At 54.8% G+C, this 21938-nt stretch overlaps 2 protein-coding genes and 1 long non-coding RNA gene across 12 annotated transcripts in view; 2 read left to right on the top strand and 1 right to left on the bottom strand.

The window, feature by feature from the left end:
• LOC132511400 (uncharacterized) overlaps positions 1-3493 on the bottom strand; it is a 16530-nt gene extending 13037 nt beyond the window's left edge. For 2 of the 5 annotated variants that reach the window (XR_009537616.1, XR_009537612.1), the window contains exons 1-2: positions 2635-3268; positions 1087-1210 (exon numbers count right to left, since the gene is read on the bottom strand). This is a non-coding gene — a long non-coding RNA (uncharacterized LOC132511400). Of the gene's footprint in view, positions 1-1086; positions 1211-2167; positions 2265-2634; positions 3269-3382 lie in introns of those variants that run through there. The other 3 variants (XR_009537613.1, XR_009537615.1, XR_009537614.1) reach the window with 3 other exon arrangements.
• CCDC92B (coiled-coil domain containing 92B) overlaps positions 1-3739 on the top strand; it is a 5189-nt gene extending 1450 nt beyond the window's left edge. The window contains exons 2-3 of the mRNA XM_060134575.1: positions 760-807; positions 3144-3739. Coding sequence (XP_059990558.1) covers positions 760-807; positions 3144-3739 — 644 coding nt within the window. The remainder of the gene's footprint in view (positions 1-759; positions 808-3143) is intronic.
• A 10241-nt stretch (positions 3740-13980) lies between these two features.
• CLUH (clustered mitochondria homolog) overlaps positions 13981-21938 on the top strand; it is a 29034-nt gene continuing 21076 nt past the window's right edge. For 3 of the 6 annotated variants that reach the window (XM_060134506.1, XM_060134507.1, XM_060134512.1), the window contains exons 1-2: positions 13984-14191; positions 21456-21658. In XM_060134506.1, coding sequence (XP_059990489.1) covers positions 14092-14191; positions 21456-21658 — 303 coding nt within the window. In that variant the 5' untranslated portion in view covers positions 13984-14091. Of the gene's footprint in view, positions 14192-21455; positions 21659-21938 lie in introns of all 6 variants that reach the window. The other 3 variants (XM_060134510.1, XM_060134511.1, XM_060134509.1) reach the window with 2 other exon arrangements.

Here is a 21938-nt window from a genome sequence, read left to right on the forward strand (position 1 = left end):
AGAGGAGGAAACTGCTCCTGCACCAGTGCCCTTGGCGGGGCCCCTTGGCTGCCCCGCCCCACCTGCTCAGCGCCAAGCCGAGCGCCATGCAGGCTTTGCTTCACCAGGTGGCGCTGTCCTCCTTGAAGCTCTTCTCCCCGCCCGGCGGAAAGTGGCGGAACCAGAGCTTAGAAAGGGCAGGGCTAATGTTCAGAAAAGAGCACAGGCACAGCAGTACCGGCTGTGACAACAGTGAAACGCACGTGTCCTATTGGTAAATAGCCACTGCCCTGAATCCCCCTTTAGTGTCCCCAAGCAGCCCAGGACACTCCAGCCTTCCCAGACCCACCAATTAAACGGTAAAGAGAATGTGCCCTGGGCAGCAGGGTCCTCCAGGCTGGCTCTGATTGGTTGGCATGTTAAATATTTGTACATCACCTCTGGGAAGGGGCAAATATTACCCCCCCCCAGCCCCAAAAGCAAGCCTCAGTCCCACAAGCGTTGAACTAACCCCCAAATCGAGGCCACAAAGCTTACACTGGAAAGATCTCTGGGCTTAGAATCAGCTAGATTGGCTCAGGCTATGCCTCTGACACCTCTCTTTCATCTCTTTCCCTCTCTGGGCTGCAGTAAAATAGCATGGAGGGGGGGGTAGTTTAGATGGTTTCTGAGAATCCTTATCGACACTTTTACTGGGCTGTGATTCCTGATCTCACACACATACTCTTTCTCTCTATCTCTAACATACACACGACTGCCTTTTCTTATCTCTGCCCCCAGAACTGACCCATGACCTGGAAATGAAAGAGGCCCAGTCTCACCAACAAGGTAAGAGGACAAGTGGTCACCTTTTCCCCACCACTTAGGACCCAAGCCTTGTCCACCCCTGGTCCAGACTTGGGGACAGCCACTCCTCAGCTTACTGAGTGAGTGCAGGACGTCAGCCTCATTTGCCCACTCAGCTGGGTGACCTTGTGCAATGAACAACCTGCACCACCATACATAGTGCCCTGTATCCCTGTCTCTGTCCAAAGTGGGAAAATGAAAGCAGGAAGGAGATGGTGTCCAGGAAGTCCACATGGCTGACTTCATTCCTTTGTGACCCACCTCCCTAATCCTTCTCATCCTTGCACGAGTGATTCTCACAGTCCGTGTCCACACCCTCCAAGATGCTGAGTGTCAAGATTCAACACGATGACAATATGGGGTCTTTGACTTCAAGGAACATAGTCTAAAGGAGGAGCAAAGAGACACAGGCACATTAGCAAATTCTTCATTTTACAAAAGCATGACTTCTTGCCGTTGTAGAAATTCCACTAAAGTATTTGTTTATAGATTATTACTTCACCTGTAAAATGGGGAGTGGTGTGGGGAGATGGTGTTCAATGAGTATAGAGTTTCAGTTTTGCAAGATGAAAAAATTCTAGAGATCTGTTGCACAACAATGCGAGTATATTAACACTACCGTACACTTAAAAAATGGTTAAGATGGCAAAATTGGTTCCTTGTTTTTTTGCCACAATTAATTTTTTCAAATGGGAGGGGTTGCATTGTTGAGATCTTAATCTCCAGATGATACGACCTCTGAGAACTAGGACTGGGTGTTACCCATCGTCTCTCAGTGCAAAGCACATTACCTGACATGGAGAGGGACTCAGTAAATGCTTGATTTGAAATGAATCACAAAAGTAGTATTTCTTGGCCAGGAGGGTTTTAAGAATGGGCTCCCTGCCATATTGATGTGCTGCTTATAGATCAACAGCTACAGGACCAAGAGTTAGGCGCAGGGAAGGCTGGAAGTTTAAGGTTAAGGTAGAATGCTAGGAGCTCTACTAACTGCTTTGCATATCATGCATAAACATCTAAACACGTATGGCCCTGAACTAATTCTGCCGACTGCTTTAAGTGGCAGTCATGGGCGGCCTCTTTGTGCCTACGTGCTTGGAGGAAGGGGTCACATATCCCAGACACCAGGCAAGAACAGTTCTGTGACAACAGTAGCTTTTACTCCACTTACTGTCCTTCCTCTGAAAGGGCTTTTGGGGTCACTGGGCTCAAGGCACTGCCCCAGTGTCCTGGTTTTTACTTTCTCTCTCAGTGGGCTTGAGAGCTCTCTTTCCTTGTCCTCCTTTTATATGAAAATCACTTGGTGGTTTTCCTGTCCCCTCCAGAGTCACCTTTTACCTACCCTTTGTCACCATTCTCACTCACATGTGCCAGTCCTGGGATACAGACGCTGCTGAAATGGAGTTTATGATCCAGGAGGTAGGGGTCCTCAACCCCGTGGGTACATGAGAATCACCAGGGAAGATTCAAGAAGTACCCTTTCCCAGTACTTGATACTTTGATAGGACCCAGGAAAACTATTTTTTAAAGCTCTCTGGATGGTTCCAGTGTATATCCAGGTTTGAAACCCAATGCAGTGGGCAAAGGCAAACAATAAACAAGTTTAAAAAAACCCCACAAAATGTAATAAATGCTCTTTATGAAGGAAACAAGGTTCGCAGCACACTGACTCCCCTTTTCTGCTCACACTCCCAGTTCTTTCAGTCCCTTGTTCTTGTATGTCTCTCCTGCTACGGGGCTTTTGCACAAGTCCTACCCTCTGTCCGAAGCACCCTTCTCTCCCCTGTTCACTACTTAATTCCTATTCACCTGTCAGATCCTAGCCCAAGTTGCTCTTCGGCTGAGAAGCCTTCCCTGATTAGGTCACAGTCTCCTGTTACAGTCGTGGTATTGGCACGTGTCACAGATGCAACCTCACATTCTTTTGTGGTTATGTACCATACCTCTCCCACTATGCTTGCTGTGAGCTTCGTGAGGAATGTTTTACTATCCACCATACCCACAATGCCTAATACAACGCACAGAGTCAGGGCACAACAAACAGTCATGGAGTGAATAAATGGTCAGGGAAGGGTTTGCACTTAAACTTAAGGGGCGCACTGAAGAATCAGAGTGCCCAAACAGAAGGCAAGATAGGTGCAAGGGCCTCGAGGAGGAGAGGCAGGCCAGCGTCGCAGGCGCGTGGGGAGTGAGGGCGAGCGCCGCAGGACGTGCAGTCGGGGGCGGGGGGGTGCCGGGCTTCGCTCTGAGGATCGGTGAGCTGTGCAGGTGACAGCCAGGCGGGGACCCTCACTCTCCCCTCCCTCTCCCCTGCCCAGAGTTGGCGTCCCGGGAGCTGGAGAGCAAGTGCCGCGAGCTGGAGTCACAGCTGGCGGCGCGGGTGGCGGCCAACGCGGAGCTGCGGCGGGAAGTGGCGCAGCGCGAGGCGCTGGTGTCGGCGCTGCGCTGCAGCCTGCGCACCGAGGAGCGCCGCTTCCTGGAGGAGCTGCGTCGCCGCAGCCACCGAGCCACCGTGCTGGGCACTGAGCTGCAGAAGCACACCGAGGCGGCCGCCTACCTCTCCTACCAGCTGCACGCGGCGCGCCAGAAACTGCAGACTCCGCGCCCAGGCCCCGGCGCCGCCGCCGCCGCCCCCGAGCCCCGGATCCGCCGGCGCGCACAGCGGGCCCGCCGCCCGCCCGCAGCCGAGGCCGCCGCCAAGGGCCCCGGCCGGGACTGGGCCGCCCGGGAGCGCTCGGCCGGCGCCCCGGACGACGCCGATGCCATGCCAGACCCCGCGCTCTTCCTCTACGCCCGGAGGCCCCCGCGGCCCAGTGGCCGCAGCCCGCGCCAGCCGCCTCCCCAGGAGCCCCCTGACCAAGCCACCCCGCCGGCCGCGCCCAGCCCGCCCAGTGCACCGGCGGACCCGGAGTAAGCGCGGGGCCGGCTGGGAGGGGCGGGGCGGGGAGCGGGGGAAGGCGGGCCCGGGGCCCGACCAGGGACGCAGCTCTGGCCGCGCGGGCGGGTCCCAGGGGCTGAGGCAGCCGGTCCCTCCCCCAGGGAGCGGGCGGAGCCGGCCCCTGCTCCCCCGCCCCTTCGCCCCTCCCAGCCGCCCCCGCCTTTTGTATTTGCCAACAACGCCGAAGCTTTGAGCTCTCCCCTCCCGCCGGGGACCTCCTCCGCGGGGCCCAGCGAATGCATCCTTTTTCTAGGAGAGGACTCACAGTACCGATCTTTATCTGGTCCCCACCCTGCCACTGGGAGGGGAAGGGGAAGGGGCGGGGGTCACGCCCTGCCCCGGGAAAGCTGACAATCATTTGGCGGGAGGGGGAAGCCTGGGCGGCCTACGGAAAGGAACCAGAGTGGCCCTTAGCATCCTTAGGCCTTCCAGCTCCCCGCTGCGGCCTCCCCCAGCCCCCCACGGCTGCCCTTCCCGCCGAGCCTTCCTCCAAGGGGAAGTTCGGGGTGAGGTCTAGAGGCTGGACCTTTACCTTGGAAGCCGCTTCTCCTACCCCCTACCCTGTTGATAGGTCCTTACAGGTGAGCACGGAACACTTTAGAAGTCGCCTTCTCCAGAGCCTCCGATGGGGAAAGTGTGGACTTATTGAAGTTTGAGCTTCTGGAAATTAGCACCCATAGACCCTTAGAGAAGATTACAGAATGGGTTTGTGGCAGATCCTGGGCTAGAGCCGTCTCCAGCTCAGTTCTGCCCCAGGATGCCGACCTAGGTATTGACTCGGGACACGCCAGAGTCGGGCTGCCCCATCAGGCTTATGGAAGGGTTAGAAAGTGCTTTCAGGAGGTAGCTGGGAACCTGAAGGCTGCCCTGGGAGTTTTCCTAGTCCTGTTTATTGGTGCTAATTTTGCCCAGCTTCCTCATTAGCTGGCTGCACCCAGAGGCAGGAAGAAGGGCCCGGCTTCTTGGAAGTGGCAGCTGTTGAGAGAGGTTTGGGTTTGCTGGGGGGAGGGGGGGAGGGAGTGGACAGGTTAGGCCCCAGCCTGGTCCTCTCCAGGAATGCCCCCAATCCTATCAGACCTGACAGTGGTGGGGTGCTTAGTGCCCTCTCTCTAGGAGAATACGGCCCACCTCCTAACGCGTTTCTCCCCATCTCCCTGTCACGACCAAAGGCAGGAAGTGAAGCTCCAGTCCAGTTCATTGCCCCCACCCAGTCCGGCCTAGAAAGAAAGACAAATCCCTAGAACCCTGTCCTCTCATGCCATCCCTCCTCTGTTGGTCCTGCATCAAGTCCTAAGTGCCTGTGATGTCTTCCAGGGGCTGCCGTGGGAGGACATGGGGCAGGGAGAGTCCGTTTTCTCACTCACAAGCACCCATCCTGGCAGGTCCTGACCCTGGTTGGGGCTGAGCCTTCTGTTTGTCACCCAGGGGTCTGGGAGGTCCCTAGGGTGATGAACCCTTTTTCCGTCACGGCCCCATGAAGAAGAGGGAGAAAGAACCCCAATTATACCCTCTTTCACTGTCTATGTTAGAGGGAGCAGGACACCCGTGAGCTCACACATACGCAGCCACCTCCCAGCTCAGGACTGCTGAGCCCACTGAGCAATAACCAGGCCTGGTCTAGGTGTCCGCCACCGAGGCACCCGTGGAACGGACCGTGCTGTCCAGTCTCAGGGGCCACAGTAGTGGCCTAGGGTCCTTGCTTTGCCTGCTCCCACCTCTCTCCTCCCCAGTCTCTGTGGCTGTGCCTCTACCCTCTGTGTCCCCTCAAGTGTGGGCGACCCACCGTACCCCCTCGACCCGTTGCCTTTCCTTTCAGAGCAGGTGTGAGTGAGGAGGCCTGTCTCTGCTCTCGGCTGCTCTCACCTGACGGGGCCCAGAGGATCCTGGGCAGGAGGGAAAGGGGGTCTTTCTGGAGGCAGCCTCATCTTCCACAATCAAACTTTTGGGGTGAACCGGGTGACTTTGTTACACCAATTCTTCTACAGAGATGGTGAAGTACTTTATCCACCCGCCCACCCACTAAAAGCCATAGCTACGCCCACCTGGCCTCCCCCGGCTCTATAGCAATAGCCCTCTTCCTCCTTCCCTCCTGTGTACCCGAGCTGTCTGGCTGGGGGCCCCCAAACCCCCTACTGCACGGATCCTCCCGTGGCCTGCCTGCCTCTCCCCAAGTGACCCCATCAGCACCTCCCACCTCCTGTCCCTCTTCCAGCAATCAGAGATGATGACACTTAATTGTGAGGTACTTGGAGGTACCCCACATGAAGGTCCAGCGTGCTGGGGCGGCTGACTCGCTGACTCCCAGCTGAGGTGTCGGGGTGCCTTGGAAACGAAATAAAGTGAGCACCCCTCCCACCTCCACTCAGCCAGCTGGGGCAGGGGCCAAGGCAAATACAGGGTTCAGATTTTATGAGAAATTCCCGTTCCCTCTCCCTCTCCTGGAAATAATGGACAGAGGCTTCCTGCCTCTCTCCTGCACCTGGGTTTGGAACAGAACCCTCAGGGCAGCAGAATAAGACTGGGAGTCAGTGGCCTGCCCTTGGCCTCAGCGGTCAGAAACTCCTCAGCCTTGCCCTCAGCTTCTGGCCCTCCCCTTCTCCTAGCCTGGGGGACCCGCCCTGCCAAGGGAAGGACGCCCTCCCTTGAGCCCCTAAAAAGTTTGGGTGGCTAGAAGGGAAACGATTGTTTCCTTCCCTCTCCCTGTTCTCCACCTCTCCCCTCTTCTCTGCTGCATGAATACCCATTGGGGGAGGACTGTGTTGACATGGACACTCAGGGGCCCTAGTTGGAACCAGGAGCTGCAGGTGGGGACCCCTCCCCGTTCTGGAAGCCAATCAGGGACCTGTGGGCAATACAGCATGAGGCTTTGTACCCCTGCCCCCCAATATCCCACCCACAGTAGCCTGCAGTTTGGGGGGCCAGGCCAGGGCTGAAATGGGGTAGCCCTTCCCCAAACAAGCAGCAGAATAGAGGTCTCCCTGATGGAGAGGAAGGAGGCCGAGAGGGTGTGGAGGAGCATCTCCTCATCACGGAGAGCCAGGGATCTCTAAGCACCCTCTCGCTGAGGTGCCAGCCTTGAATGGGGGACGCGCGAGGCTTCAGAGCCACCTGGCAGGAGCCCCATGGGCGCGGCAGAGGGATCCTGCTCCAAGTTCTCTGTTGGCTGCGCTTTTTAATCCAATGCTTTTCAGAGTGTATTCACTCACCCACAGAAATAGAACCCTGTGCTTTAGGGGTGACTGTCATATGCCTTATTCTTAATAAAATATCTGAAAAACACACAAGTCAGACTTTTTTCCTGTGGGCACTCTGCGCCCCCATCCCCTCAGCCCACCACAGGTCTGTGGAAAGGCCGTGGAGGAGACAGCGAATGGTTTGGGAGTTAGCCAGGGGGTTGGGTGAGACTGGCAGCTGAGACCCTGAAGTCCCCTCAGTAGGCATTCCTCACATAGAGCATAAGGCGTTCATCTGAGATGTCTGTCCTGATGCTCAGGTTAGCCCTGTCCCTCTCTCCATGCCACCCCAACCCAAATGAACAAACAAGACCTTAGATTAGAGGCTCCTGGCTAGGGTTGGCAGGGGTAGATTGGAAGGGTTCCGTGCCTGGAATTGCCCATTGTTGTGGCCTAGAAGGAATCCTGGGGTTCTGGACGTCTTTGGCTATGCCAGTTCTTCTGCCCTGACAACCATCTCCATCTGATCCAGATGCAAGAAGCCCAGCATCCCGAAGAAGAGCCCTAATCTTATCCTCCACTAACAAGGGCTATCCAAGGACTGCGGTCTGGGAGCTCAGCACACTCAGCATCTTCAGGCCTGTACATTTTCAATGTAGGTCTATGTTGTGGATGGCTCTAGGAGAAAAAGCAGCAGCTCTGCCTTCTAAGAACGCAGGGGACGTATTGGTTTTGCCTGCAACCTTTCTTCTGATAACAGTACCTATTACTTCCTTTCAGGCAACAGCCTTCTCCCAGCTTAGTCAATGTGTTGCAGGGCTCTGACCCCACCCATGTGACCCAGGTAAGGTAGGTCGCACTGATTGGGCTGGAGATGGGCATGCAACTCTAAGCCAATAAGAGTCCATCTCAGAACTTTTACTGTAACCATTCATTTAACACACCAAGTTAGGTGCTAGGGATACAGCAGGGAACCAAACAGAACTACTGAAGGACAAATTCTTGGGTGGCTGACATGGCAGAACATCAGCTTGGAAATCTGGTGGGCTGTTTGCCGTCACCGGGGACGGGGCTACCTGATTATGAAGCTCCACAAAAGAAGTAAAACCTAGAAAGGGGGAGGCAATTCCTTTTTTTTTTTTTTTCTGTCATGAGTGGTTTTTTTTTTTAATTTTTGTGACATATAGTTGATTGACAATGTTGTATTAATTTCTGCTGTACAGCAAAGTGATTGAGTTATACATATATATTCTCTTTCATATTCTTTTCCATTATGGTTTATCATAGGATATTGAATATAGTTCCCTGTGCTGTTGGACCTTGTTGTTTGACAGTTCCTTATAATTAAGCTGCCTGGATCCTGCTATGCCTGCAGCCCATATACCTGTGCCTTTTTCAGTTATATAGACCAATAAGCAGCCCCCCCGCCACTTTTGTATTTAAATGATCAGCATTAATTTGTGGGGGTTTTCTGCTTTTTATTTTAACCTAAATTTAGACTTAGAGAAAAGTTGCAATAATGATGCAGAGTTCCTGCCTGTCTCTCACCCAGCTTCTCCTAATGTTAACATCTTATTTTATCATAGTACAATTATCCAAACCAAGAAATTAACATCGGTACGTGGCTATTAACTAAACCACAGACTTTATTTGAGTTTCACCAGGTTTTCCCCTAGGGTCCTTTTTCTGTTCCAGGAACCTATCCAGGGTCCCATTCCATTTAGTTATTTTTTCCTTAGTCTCCTCCAATCTGTGACACACTTTTAAAAGCCATTTTGAGTTGGATTTTAGTGCCTTGCTAACCCCATGAGACCTGATGATGTCAAAGAGCAAATAATCAGTGGGGGAGAGACAAGTGGACCCCAACTAATAAAGTACATTGAATAAAATATTTGCTGAACTCTAAGGAGGGGATGACTGCTTCCAGCTGCCAGGACTGAGAAACAGTTTCACAGACACAATGGTATCTGAGCTTGATTTCATAGACCTTGATTTCATGCCTCTTTTCCCATGATGCTTCTCCCACAGAAGTTGGCATTGAGAAAAGGTAAATGACTTGCTCAAGGTCACATAGTGAAGGAGTCAGGGATGGAGATAGATGACGTCACATACAGTCATGCACAGGGGATTGGTTCCAGGACACTCCCCCCAAACTCCCTCCCCCTCCCCCCTCCTCCACAGAAACCAAATCTGAGGCTGCTTAAGACCCTGATAGAAAATGGGAATTCCCTGGCAGTCCAGTGGTTAGGACTCTGTGCTTCCATTGCCAGGGGCCCAGACTTGATCCCTGGTTGAGGAACTAATCCCTCAAGCCATGTGGTGAGGCCTTAAAATTTAAAAAAAGGCATAGTATTTGCATACATCCTCCCTTATTCTGTATTTATTTATTTATTCTTTGGCCATGTTGCTCTGCTTGTGGGATCATAGTTCCCCAACCAGGGATCCAACCCAGGCCCCTGGCAGTGAGAGCATAGAGTCCTAACTGTTGGACTGTCAGGAACACCCAATTCTCCCTTATACTTTTTTTTTTTCTTAACATTTTGGTATATATATATATTTTTTTCTTTTTCTTTTTAAATATTTATTTATTTATTTATTTAGCTGCACTGGGTCTTAGTTGTGGCATACATGTGGGATCTAGTTCCCTGACTAGGGATCAAACCCAGTCCCCCTGCATTGGGAGCATGGAGTCTTAACCACTGTGCCACCAGGGAAGTCCTCTCCCTTATACTTTAAATCATCTCTAGATTACTAATAATTCCTAGTACAATGTGAATGCTATGTAAATAGTCATAAATGCAGTGTAAATTGTAAATACAATGTAAATGCTATGTAAGTAGTTGCCACTGTAACAAATTCAAGTTTTGCTTTTTGGAACATTCTGGAATTTTTTTTTTAATATTCTTGGGAGTTCCCTGGGTCTAGTGGTTAGTGTTCAGCGCTTTCACAGCTGTGGCCCAAGTTCAATCCCTGGTCGGGGAATTCCCACAAGCCCCATGGTGCCGACAACAAAAATTTTTTTTTTTTCAAAAATATTTTTTTTAATTTATTTTTTTGATCCGCGGTTGGTTGAACCATTCATGCGGATGCAGAACCCACAGATACGGAGGGCCAACCTGCATATTGATTCCTACCCAGTGTGCCCAGGTGGAGGAGACAGGGCAGCCCTGGCTGCCCCATCTTCGTTTCTCGCTCCAGCCTCTGGGGATCAGGTTTGAGCCCAGGGTGAACTAAGGCTAGAGCTGTAACAGGCCCAGGAAGTATGGCCCAGGCCTCCTCTGCTAGTCCCTAGCCTTTTATCTCCCCAGGTAGCTGAGGAAGGGAAGGACCAGCCCTGGGTAAACATCTACCCAGGACTCTGGGGTCCCATTTCAAGTAGAGAAAAAGGAGAGAAGAAGAGGAAGGGGGAGAGGGATTGGCCTTTGGGTCCTCCCAGAGACCCCTGTGGGTTCTAGGCTGAGCCCAGCCCAGAGTCACAGTACAGAGCAGAGATGTGCAATGTCAGCACCACCTAACTCAGAGATCATATTTTTCAATCCTTTCATTTTATAGATCATGAGACTGAGGCCCAGGGAGTCTTACTAACTGTCACCCCTCCTGGCAATTCTGACCACACAGGTTTGGGTTGAGGGAGGTGGACCCTCTCTCATGGGTTCCTGGAGTCAGGCCATTGGGGTAGGGGACTCCTTCCTGCAATCCGGGAGGTTTGGGTCCCAGCTCACCTCTCCAACCCCTTGGGAACTCTGAAAATGAGGGGGGAAAATAGGAATGCCCAGCTGAATGGGCACATCCATCATAACAATAATTAGGGAGATGGGAGGCTTTAAGCAGACTCATTACGTAGGGTAGGTCTCAGCCTCGGTAAACTTCCCTTTGTATTTACTTAGCATCTGTACCCAGAAGCCATAAAGATGGGGAATACCATCCAGGCAGGCAGCCCTGAGGATGGGGACTGCGTAACAGGAGCCTGCTAAGGAAATGGGAAGAGGATCCACAGAAGCTATGTTGCAGGCTCGAAGGCTGCTGGGACTGCTTAGCCACTAGGCCCCTGGACAGACTGGTCATTAGCGCCCTTCCTTACTTACCAGTAGGCGCTTGCAGACCTTGATCATAAGGAGGACATAGGAGTAAGGCCAGGGCAAGGTATAGGCCGGTTCCTCTCCAGGGCTCAGCCTGGTGGGTCTCAGCTAGGCATCACGGAAATGATCTGAAGCTCTGTATACAAAGGTCAAAGCATACAGTACATAAAAGGAATATTTGCTCAGAAAGCCCAGATATTATAAATATCTGGTGAAACCCCGTGGAGGCATCTAAAGGACTGCTTGGCTCTGCCTATACCCGGGACCTCCATTCAACCAACCACTGTGCATTAAGCACCTACGATGCATCAGGCTCTGGGGAGATGCTGGGGATACCTGATAAATAAGGTATGGTCGTTGCCTTCAAGAAGTCCCCTGGTCTAGCAGCTGGACTCCTCACCGGAGAACCAGACATCCTAGTTTGGCCAAGACAGTGTTGGTTTATGCCTGTTGTCCCAAGGTCCTTATTAATAGTGGCCACTTTCACTCCCAGAGTGTCCTGGTTTGCATGATACATCACATGGTCACCCTAACCATAGCGCAATGTATAGGCAATGGTGGAAATAGTTGGGGAAAGTGATGGGAGTAGTTGTTGTTAAGACTATGGTGAGAAGACATTGGTGGAAGCAGCTTGAAAGTAAGAAATAGTCTGCTTAATATGTGATTGGACCACCAGACGATAGAGAAAGTGGTCAGAGGATGATGCTTTTTGTGTGTATCTGTTTCCCTATCCCCAGGCTTGCTGCTCAGTGTTAAAACAGGGCTACGCTTTTGGTTATGAGCAGTGTTACCAACATGGAGGGGGCTTCCAACTTCAGCTACACTGGACTAGGTACAATTCTCCAAATTCCTTAAGTTTCAGTTGGGAGACTGGTTAAAAGACTTATGGTACATCTACACACTGAGATATTATCCAGCCATAAAATGTAATGAGAAAGCTCTTTGTGTACTGATATCTCCAGAATATAGTAAGTAAAAAAATCAGGGTAAAGTATGTTACCATTTGTGTAACTAAAGGGAAATACACACACACACACACACACACACACACACACACTCTTATATGCAAAGAATATCTCTAGAAGAATATAAAAGAACTGGTAATCCTGGTGGTCTGGGAAGGAAAATCAGATGGCTGGGGGCAGGTGACAGATTTCACTGTATGCCCTTTTATGCTTTTTGAAATTTGAACCATGTGAATGTATTCAAAGTTCTAAATGAAATTAAAAGGTTTTAAAAAAAATAGTGAATAAATTCCCAGGGTCCCTCTTTCTGTGTCTTCCCATATGATTCCTCTGTCTTGCTCATTAAAATCCTTCTTATCCTTCAAAGCTTCAGAGGGGCTTCTTCCCAGAAGCCCTCCCTGACTGCCTCCCCTGCACACTCAGAACAGCCTTCTTTAAAGGCTTTTATTCTGCAGCCTTAGACATGAGATTGCTGTGTGCATCTCTCTTCACCCACCAGATTGAAACTTCTCCTGGCAGGGACTGGGTCTGGTTCATCTCTGATCTTCCTGCAGTACTGAGCTCCTGCAAGCTTTGCTTGAAAGAGAGAGTGAAGTATTTTACACTATCTAAAGTGCTTTGATGATCACTATCTCCTCCCAACAGTTAGGTAAGAGGCCAGACAATGGATGTTTTTATTTGACAGAGGAAGCTCCTGAGATTCAGAGGCGTGATAGTCAAGTGACTTGCTCAAGGTTTCGAGAAGAGACAAGGTTGCAGGATGCAGATTTCCAATCCAACTCCGTGTTAGGTTCATGTACCACCTGACTGCCCACCTTCCATGTGGTGGGCTGTAGTCAGGTCTTGTTTTTATTTCCAGCCTTCTTGTGCAATAGTCCAAACTCGTCTCCCCCGGTCTAGCTCAGTCCCCTTATCCTCCACACAGCAACCAAAGCATTTCTCACCTCCCTTCCTCTTGCTTAAGTGCTTAAAGCCTTTCACTGGCTCCCCTTCCCATCACTCGTACTCCAGGACAAAGTCCATTTTCCTCTGCAATTTTTATGAGGCACTAGGCCCACCCCAGCCAACCTCTGCAGCTTCAGCTTCCCAATTTCTATTAGTTCCTGGAATATGCCTTAAGTGCTTCCCAATGGCTTCCTGGGCCTGTGCAAGGAAGACCGTCTCACCGTCTCGGCTTGGAGAACTTCAGCTCACTGGCAAGACCTGGTAAAATGTCATCTGGGCAGCATTCTCTGACTTCACTTCTCAGTCCCCACCAGGCCCCAAACATCTGAAAACACGAACTACTGTAAAGTGTCCAGGCTGTGGATTTAGCCTGTTCTAGCAAAAGTCTTGCTCTCTGTGTGACCTTGATCTTAGCTTCCTCCACTCAAAAATGGGGATAATGTGCCAGCGCGGATGTGAGGACGCATCTGGTGGGGGGTGTCGAGGCCGCTGGCAGAGGGGAGCCCGTTGTGGCTCAGGACAAAGTTTGGTGGGCTCATCTCTGGTACTTCATCCCTATTAGCCACCCGCCATCCCTGCCTCTTGTGACCATGCCCTAGGCTACCCTCCACCCCCTCCTCAAGAAGCCAGACGCACACCCGCTCCACCCCTTCGGGGACGGCAAGCTCGGTGAGCACGGCGCTGAGGGTCATATTAACACCTCAGATTAGACACCGCGTGGTCATTTGGCAGATCTGCAATAGGAAGCCATTGGGGGAGGGGACTGTAAGCAATAGTAGTCCAGACGAGTCTCCCCGCAAGGTCAAGGTGCCCGCCCGACGGGCAACGAACCGCAAGGACTCCTCTCCGTAGCCCCGCCCCTCGAGGGGGCCCGAAACCTTTCTCTAGCCAGAGCCAGGGTACGTTCCCTTTAAGGCGTTCAAGAAAGTCACCACGTTGGTACACAGCGAACGAGGCGTGGCGTATTTTGTCCCTCGCCGGCCTTCGTGGGCCGGGCCGGGCGCGAGGGCGGGGCAAGGGAGCGGCGGTGGGGTCAAAGGCCATAGCGCGCACCACGTGGGCCGGTGACTCCGTCCTTCCCGCAGCTGCAGCGGCGCGCAGGGCACTTGGGTTAGTGGCGCGGCGGGCGGCGCGGACAGCCGAGGCGGACGCCCGCTCCCGCCGCCATGGTCATCAAAACAGACGAGTTGCCGGCGGCCGCCCCGGCGGACAGCGCCCGGGAGCCCAGCTCGCAGGCCGGTGGCAAGGGGCGGCCGGGCGCGACGGGTGAGCGGGGCCGGGGTCGGGGGGCAGCAGGGCGGGAGGCTGAATCGGGCCGAGTGGGCGGGGGGGTTCGGGGTTGCGCGGGGACCGCCGCCTTCCCTCCGCGCCTGGCTGGGTTGCATCTCGCCGAGTCCTCCACCGGGCGCCCCCGCCCTGAAGGTCACCTTCACTGTCGCCCCCGCCTGCGGCCCGGGCTTCACACGTGGGGTCCCGGGGCGGGCAGCGGCGGCTAACACACGCGTGCCAGATCGCGGGGAGACGTGCACGCGCATGCAGTTTCGGGGTGTGCCGGCTCCGCAGACGGACGGACGCGGCGGCCCCACCCCCTACGCCCCCGGGCATGGGGAACTCTCCGGACTGGGGTCACTTGACACTTGTTCCGTCAAGCACCCCCTTCGCGTCAGGATCCCAAGCATTCCCTGTGCACAGGGCTGCAGGCTTGCGAGTTAGACTCAGCTTGGGACTTCTCAGGCTTGGTCTGTGGGAAGAGTGCAAGTTGGGGTGTGTGTTTCGTGAGGGGGTTTCTGTGGTTCGTTCCCAGAGGCAAGGCTTTAACCCCAGGTCTGCAGGGTCTGATCTCCGTCCTGTAAGATGTCGGCCTGGAGGGCAGACCTGGGGGTCTGCCTGTGTATGGGGGCAAAGCCAAACTCCTTGGCAGGAGGTGGTGTTTGTGGCAGAACTTGATCATTAACCCGCCTTATTGCGAAAAGTGGGTCAGCCCAGAGTTGCTGTTTTTAAGGCAAAGGTCATCAGCATGGAGTCAAGCTCCCAGTTCTCCCCCGTGGGGCTGTGTGGCATTGGCTTTGGGAGTGGCTGCAGTTTTTCTCAGGTGAGGCCTGCCTCTCTCCTGGGCCTCCTCTGTTCCCTCTGTTTCTTCCATCACATCTTTGACTACAACCCTGAGGTTGGAAGCCCCTTCCCAGCCCTTGGGTTGTCATCTCCAAACCTTCCTCAGAGTCCCAGGGCTGGGCTGTGTCCCTCTCTGCCCTGAGTGACAGTGGGAGTGCAGAACTCCCCGTGCCTCCCACTCCCCATAACTCTCCTCAAAAGGGACTTGTCATCTTCATCTCCCTTCCCAGCTTGGGTGAGTCAGGACGGGAACAGTGTTAGGTGGGTTCTCTGACCCTGTAACTGATCACAGCCAGGTTAGCTGATGGTGGGGGATAGGTACTGTGGCAGCTTTGCTGATTGCCTAGAGAAGGCCAAGGTTTGGGCAGAATGACAAATGCTGATGACTCCAGCCTGCCAGGCTTCACCCTGATGAGGTTCTGAATCAGTGGAGCAGGCTAGATAAGAGGAGGTCGATTTCCCCTCCAGCAAAGAGACCTGAAGAGATGAAGCGACTTGGCCAAGGTCACACAGCAATTCAGCATTTGGATTTCCAGCTCACAGCCAGATTGCCAAGGCTGCCCTGGCCTGTCCCAGAGGAAGCTGGGAGAGGCATGTTGGCTGGGATCATATGCTGAGAACATAGGGACTGAGGAGAGGGGAGAGTGTTGGAGAATTTCTTTGAGGGGGTCTGTCTGGGGCAACCTGGGTCAGGGGAGGGTACAGCTGTTCATTTTGGGGAAACTGGAAGCATACTAGCAGGTGGAACATTGGCTCCCTAAGCCTCTGGGAGGCTTGTATAGAGCTAGGACTTGAATTATAGCCAGTCTGAATCTATTCAAAGGAGGAGGAGGCCTTAATGGAGACCCCCAGCAGGCCCTCACCCAGGCTTCTGACCTCAGAACCCAGCTCTGGAAGTCCCCTTGAGGGGGACTAGTCCCCTTGAGGAGGTGATCAAGGCCTTTTATGGGGGGACCAAGGATCAGTTGCCTTGTTGGGAAAAAAGCTAGTTTTAGGGGTTAAGAGAATAGCAGGTTTTTCAAGTTTATGGTGGTGTGTCGAGTTCCTTCTGCCTAGGCGAGGGCTCCTTGGAGCTGAGGCCCAAAGCGGAGGGGAAGGGGGCTGGCAGACAGGAGAGGAACTTGGGGGCTTAGGGGAGCTCCTGGACAGGACCCCAGAGCTCTTCTTTTGGGTAGGTCTGAGCAGAGCAGCTCAGGGAACACTGGACTCTTCCCAGACCCTCCAGACCGCTTCTGGCCTGGGTGGAGATGGGAAGGAGGCAAACAGATGCCTACCTCCTTGGGATCTTCCTTAGGCTACCCGCCCCCACCCCTTTCCCTTGAAGCCCCAGATTCCTGGGATGGGGTGATATGCCTTCTGAGGCCTAACTTCCTGCAGGAGCCTCACCCTGTGAGGTTTTGGCTAGGGCGGGGCCTGGCCCTGGCACAGTCTACTGAGTGAGGCCATGCCAGGCTGGGAAACGCACACAGGGGCCACCTGGGATGGCTTACGTTTCTTTTCTAACTCCTTTCAGCTGCCCATTGGGTCCACGTTCTCCCGGGCCAGGCCAGGGCTGTGCTTTATCTCTTCATTCTGGGGGGCGGGAGGTGTATGCCATGCAGTTTGGGCAGCCCCTTCCCATTCTGCAGAGGATCGCCTCTCTCCTTCCCTAAAGCCCAGATGCTCGGGGTACCCCCTGGGGTAAGGAAGCAGGGGTGTAGAGGAAGGGGGTACTGTTTACCCGGTGGGCGCTGCAGCCTGGGGCTGGCGCTCAGGCCTGGGCTTGGGCGTCTCACAGACCTGGTTGTTTTCTTGACCTGGCTTGGCTGCCTGTTGCCTCTGCGACCTTGGGCAGCTTGGTTACTAAGCTTCTGGAGCCGCAGTCTCCTCAAGTGAGATGGGCTGGTCGAGCTGCCGGAGGGACCTGCCCTGGGCTGGGCCTAGAGTGAGCGTTGGCTCTGTGGTAACCAGGGTGGGAGTGGTTGCAGCAGTTACGCAGGGGTCACTGCCAGGCTGCTCTGCCCCCCCCTTCTCCACAGGGCTGGGGTGTGTCTGGGGAGGGCGGCGGAAGAAGAGGGGCTCTGCCGGGGCCTGGCCCTCCGCGGAGTGTGCGCGAGCCAGAACCCTCGGCGGGGGGTGCGGGGAGCCGTGGGCCTGCTGGGTGCCGGCCCTTCGGGGCTGCCTGGAGGGGGCCTGAGGGAGCCTGGCTGCCGCCCCCACCCTGGTTAGTACGGCTGCCGGAGCAGGCCCGCCTGGGCCCTGGCAACAAGTCAGAGGCCCTGGGAAGGCGCCCTGGCAAGGCTGGGCATGTTCCTTCTCCACAGCCGCGTGGCCTTTGGTCTCTCGCTGCCAGCTCTGTTTTCCCCAGGGGGGAGACTTGGTTTTCTCCTGGCAGCGCAGGGGCTGCTGGGGAGGGAAGTCGGAGCCTGCCAGCTTCTTGGTGGAGCTGGAGGCCTGGGGCACGGGTGCAGTTGTCCTCTGGGCGCCTGGGGTTAGGGTTCCCACCAGAGCTAGTGACTCTCAGGAAGGGGAGAGCTGTCAGGTCACCTGCAGGGGGCAGCACGAGCCAGAGGCCCCAGCCAGCCTCTTGACCCAGGAGGTGGGCAGGGTGCTCAGTGCAGCCGGTGGACAGGGGGGCGGCCACCTCGTGGCCTGGGCCCGAGTCTGTGCCAGGTGCTGCCGGCAGCCAGCTGAAGTGGTCCTGCCCACCCCCACTGGGGTTGGGGCCGAGGAGAGGACTCCCTTGCTGGGCTCTACCCCTGCCAGCCAGTCCCCAGGGCCCTCGATCCTGAGGGGCCCAGGTACCCCAGACGCTGGGTTCTCCTGCCCCGCTGCTTCACCAGCAGGGACCCTCTTTTTGGGGGTACAGGGAGATGGGCCTGAGCACTGGTGGCAGCTCCACCTGGGGTCCTGGAGCCGCCAGGGCCTCCGGGCCCACGGCCGTCCTTCTGGCCGACCTTGAGCAGGATGCGAGGCCGGGGGACTGTGCCCTTCCCAGGGCCGCCCAGCAGGCCTGGCCCTGCTGAAACCCGAAGCCAGCCGGCGGCCAGCTGCATGGCGGCAAGGGTAGAGGCAGAGGCCGGGACGAGGCACCCAGGCAGTGCCGGGCCTGAGCTGGAGGGCTGGCCGACCCGCCGCCATGGAGGTCCTGTGACTCCGGAACGCGGGCTGGGGCAGCCACCGACCACACCAGGTGGGCTGTGGGGACAGGGAGCCAAGTGGCTGGCCTCTGGTGGGGAGGCCACTGGGCCTTGATCCGCTGTAGGGAGACCTTGAGGGTGCTTTGCAGGAGGGAGGAGGGGCAGGGCGGGCTGGCCTTAGGGGAGTGGAGGCCCCTGGGAACCAGCCACATTCCTTTGAAATCTGATAGGAGATTGGGTGCCCCCTGGGGCGGGAGCCTGCAACAGAGGTGCCTTCTGGGCAGGCTCCCTGAGCCGGGGGGGAGTGGGAGCTGTGGCCACCCTTGCCCTCCTCTCTGTCCTCCTGGCCCAGACTCAGGGAGCACAGGCCACCTGTCTGGGTCCAGGCCTCTGGTTTCCCACTTTTGGGGTCTCAGAGACCTCAAAGCTGCTGTTCTGTATTGGGCAGGGGCCCCCTCATCCTGAGGGCTGGTCAGCCAGCAAAGCCTTTCTCAAGGCCTCAGCTGGGGGAAGGCCGCCTCATAGCTGTCACCCCTCTTGCTGCATTTTGAATACTGACCAACCACCACCCTTCTCCCACCCTCCTGTCCCTGTCTGCCGTGTCACAGAGTCAGCCAGGTTCTCCCTTTGGGGCCGGCTGCTCAGTTTCCAGGGGCTTGGGGTTGCCCTGCCTAGGACTGTGGGCTCACTTGAAGGAGAGGTCCTTGTGCGTCCTTGTAGTTGTTGGGAGTTTACCTTCAGGTTAGGAGCGGTGTGCTGGTGACGGAGGTGGCGACAGCTGCTGAAGGCCCGCCGTGGGCCAGGACTGAGGGCAGGGCAGCCATGTGGTAGGGGGGCTCTCCAGGGGGAAATCTAGGGTCCACTCTTGACCCTGGGCAAGGCACTGAACTTCTGGGCCTCAGACATCCTTATTTGGGGGAAGGAGGAGGGGACCGTATCTGAGCTCCTGGCCGTTCTGTTTATCACTCAGTTGAGGGGACGCGGGAAGAGGGAGTGGCTTCCCTCCACGTCCCGTTCCCGGGCCCCCCGCGTGCCCTTGTGTGTCAGGCGTATCTGGACTTTTATCCATTTCCCGAGGCCCCTGCTCCATGTTTCTGGTAGGTCTGGGTAGAGCCCACACAGCTCTGGGGAGGTGCACCCCGTCCCCACTCCTCACAGCTGGGTAGGGAAGAGGAGGTGGAGTCTGGATGGGTTGGGGTCCAGAGCAGAGCTGGCTGAGCTGACCTGTCTGGAGCTCCCAGATAAGCAAGGGGCCAGTCTGGCTGCCAGGCAGGCCCTGGGCCGGAAAGCCCCGTGGGCCGGTGGGGCTCCAGGCAGGCCTGTGTTTCGCTGGAGGGTTTCTGCGAGGACATCCTCCTGTCCCCCAGCGGGGCAGGGCGGGAAGGGCTCTCCTCCGTTCCCCTTAGTGCCTGCAGAGAAATGGGAGCTTTTGTCACCTGCTCCTTCTCCCCACGACATGTGTGTCGGTTGCTGGTCACAAGTGCGGGGTTTTACAGTGATTAATTCATTAATTCAGTGCCTTTCTGCTGAGCGCGGGCAAGACAGGAGGAGGAAGATAGAGCTGCTGGTGTGAACAGCCCCCCGAGTGCAGCACGACACTGCTGCCAGGGGTCATTGGTCAGGCTTCAGAGAAGAGAGTTTATTTCACCTGGGCCTTGATGGATGAGTAGGAGTCTGCCTGATGGAATGGTATATGGGGGGCAGCATAAACAAAAGCGCAGGTAGGAGGGAAAATGTGTGGCTTGTTCTTAGGCTTCCGAGTAGTTTGGTGAAGCTGCACCTTGATGGGGAGAACTGGCAGGGGCTGAGGTGGACTTTAGGCCTAAGATGTTCGGTTCCCGTGAGCGGTAGAGCAGTGGAGAGTATTAGAAGGTTCTGAGTGGTACCTTTTTTTTTTTTTGGAAGAGGAAAAAGAGCTATATTTATTTGATTCTATGGATTTTCACTTATTCCTATTAACCATTAATTATGCAGATTTACCATTAATGGAAATATTTTATCTTTTTTACTATGGTCACCTTTAACAACAACTTAAAAATCACTTTATTTAAAAAAGGAGTTATCTATATTTACCAGAATTTCATTTGTAGAAGCACAAGTGTTGTCTCTGGATCACCCTTAGCTACTCATCTAAGGATATGGTCACACCATGGAAATGAAGATCACTTGTAGACTTCTGATATAAAACATGAACAGTTCACAAAAGTTGGTATAAGAATTTGCTCGCTACAGTTTCAATGCCCTAGTTTTCTCAAAAAGCTCCTGATACCTTTTTTTCTAAATCGTACCCTAAAATAAACACTGGTTTAACAGTTGTGTCATACAATAATACAAGCTTCTTGTAAACACCTGGAAAGTACAGACTTTATAAGGAAAGGATTATATGACTCTTAATCCTGTTATTTAAGGAAAGCCACTGAATTCTGAGTCTTTCAGTCTTTCTGCTGGAATAGATATAAATGTACATATACACACATAATTAGGACTAGTGCATGTTCTAATTTTTTTTTAATTGCAGTACAGTTGATTTACAATGTTATGTTAATTTCAGGTGTACAGCAAGTGGAATTCTTGAAATAGGGGAAATGGCCTGCAGCAGTCCTGTGACCAGTTTGGAGATTAGGTTGGGTGACTAGATAGGGATGAGGGGGGCGAGCATTCGCAGAGCAGGGGCTGGTTTGTGGAGGAAGATAAATTCCGTGCTGACAAGATGAGTCTGGTGAGGCCTAAGGGATGGCCACATGTTGAAAAACTGGAGCGAGGCCTGGATTGGTCACGTGAGCTGGGAGACGGGAGGGCATTTGCAGTCACGGGCAAGGGTGAGGTGGGAATGAGGAGAGGCTGGGGCCCAGGACACCCACAGCTGGACTGCCAGGAGGAGGTCAAGCTGGAGAGAGAAGAAAAAGAGCAGCAGAGTCCATCAGGGAAGGGGAGGAAGTGAGCGGTGGGGGAGGGGAGCCAAGCAGCTAGTTGCCTAAGGCCAGAGCAGACCCTCAGGTTTGGCCCTTAGGGTGGCATTGGTGGCTCTGGGGAGAGTGGTCTGGGTGGCCTATTCACACGGCTGCCAGACTGGGGGCCTGAGGAGCAGATAGGAAGCGAGGGCCCAGGGCGTGGAGGCCAGCGAGCGGGCAGTAGCCTGCAGGCGTGCCCTGGGGTGCGGTGGGACCGGAGTCTGGCGCAGGGCCGAGTCTTGGGAGGACAGGCAGACGCCATTCTGTAGGGCTGTGTCCACCCTGGTAGGTGAGGCAGACCTCGCCAGCGAGGCCCGTCTGACTCAGCTCCTTTCTTTTCCCCCGCAGAGCTGCCATCAGTCATGCTGTTGAATGGGGACTGCCCGGAGAGCCTGAAAAAGGAAGAGGGGGCTGCCGAACCGCCCCGGGAAAATGGGCTGGATGAGGCTGAGCCGGGAGAGGAGACCACTGGACAGGAAGTCATTGTCATTCAGGACACGGGCTTTTCTGTGAAGATCCTGGCTCCTGGGATCGAGCCCTTCTCCCTCCAGGTGAGATGATAGAGGGGTACTGGGGGCCAGGGCCTGCGCCTGTTGGGGAGCATGAGGGTGCGAAGCCAAGCTTTGCCCTTGCCCGGTCTGGCCCCGTGTTGAGGCAGGAAACCGAGGGTCCTGTGCCTTCCAAGGTCACTCAGCTAACGTGGTGGACATGGGAGTCCAGGTTCAGGCCGTTGCCTCAATGCAAGGGGACAGATCCCAGCTGGGACTGCCAGCCCTGTTTGGGGATCGGTATGGTAGTGGCTGGGTAGTGTTGGGGTCCCAGGGCTCCCCA

This window comes from Lagenorhynchus albirostris, chromosome 20 (genome assembly GCF_949774975.1).
Source record: "Lagenorhynchus albirostris chromosome 20, mLagAlb1.1, whole genome shotgun sequence".
NCBI lineage: Eukaryota > Metazoa > Chordata > Mammalia > Artiodactyla > Delphinidae > Lagenorhynchus > Lagenorhynchus albirostris.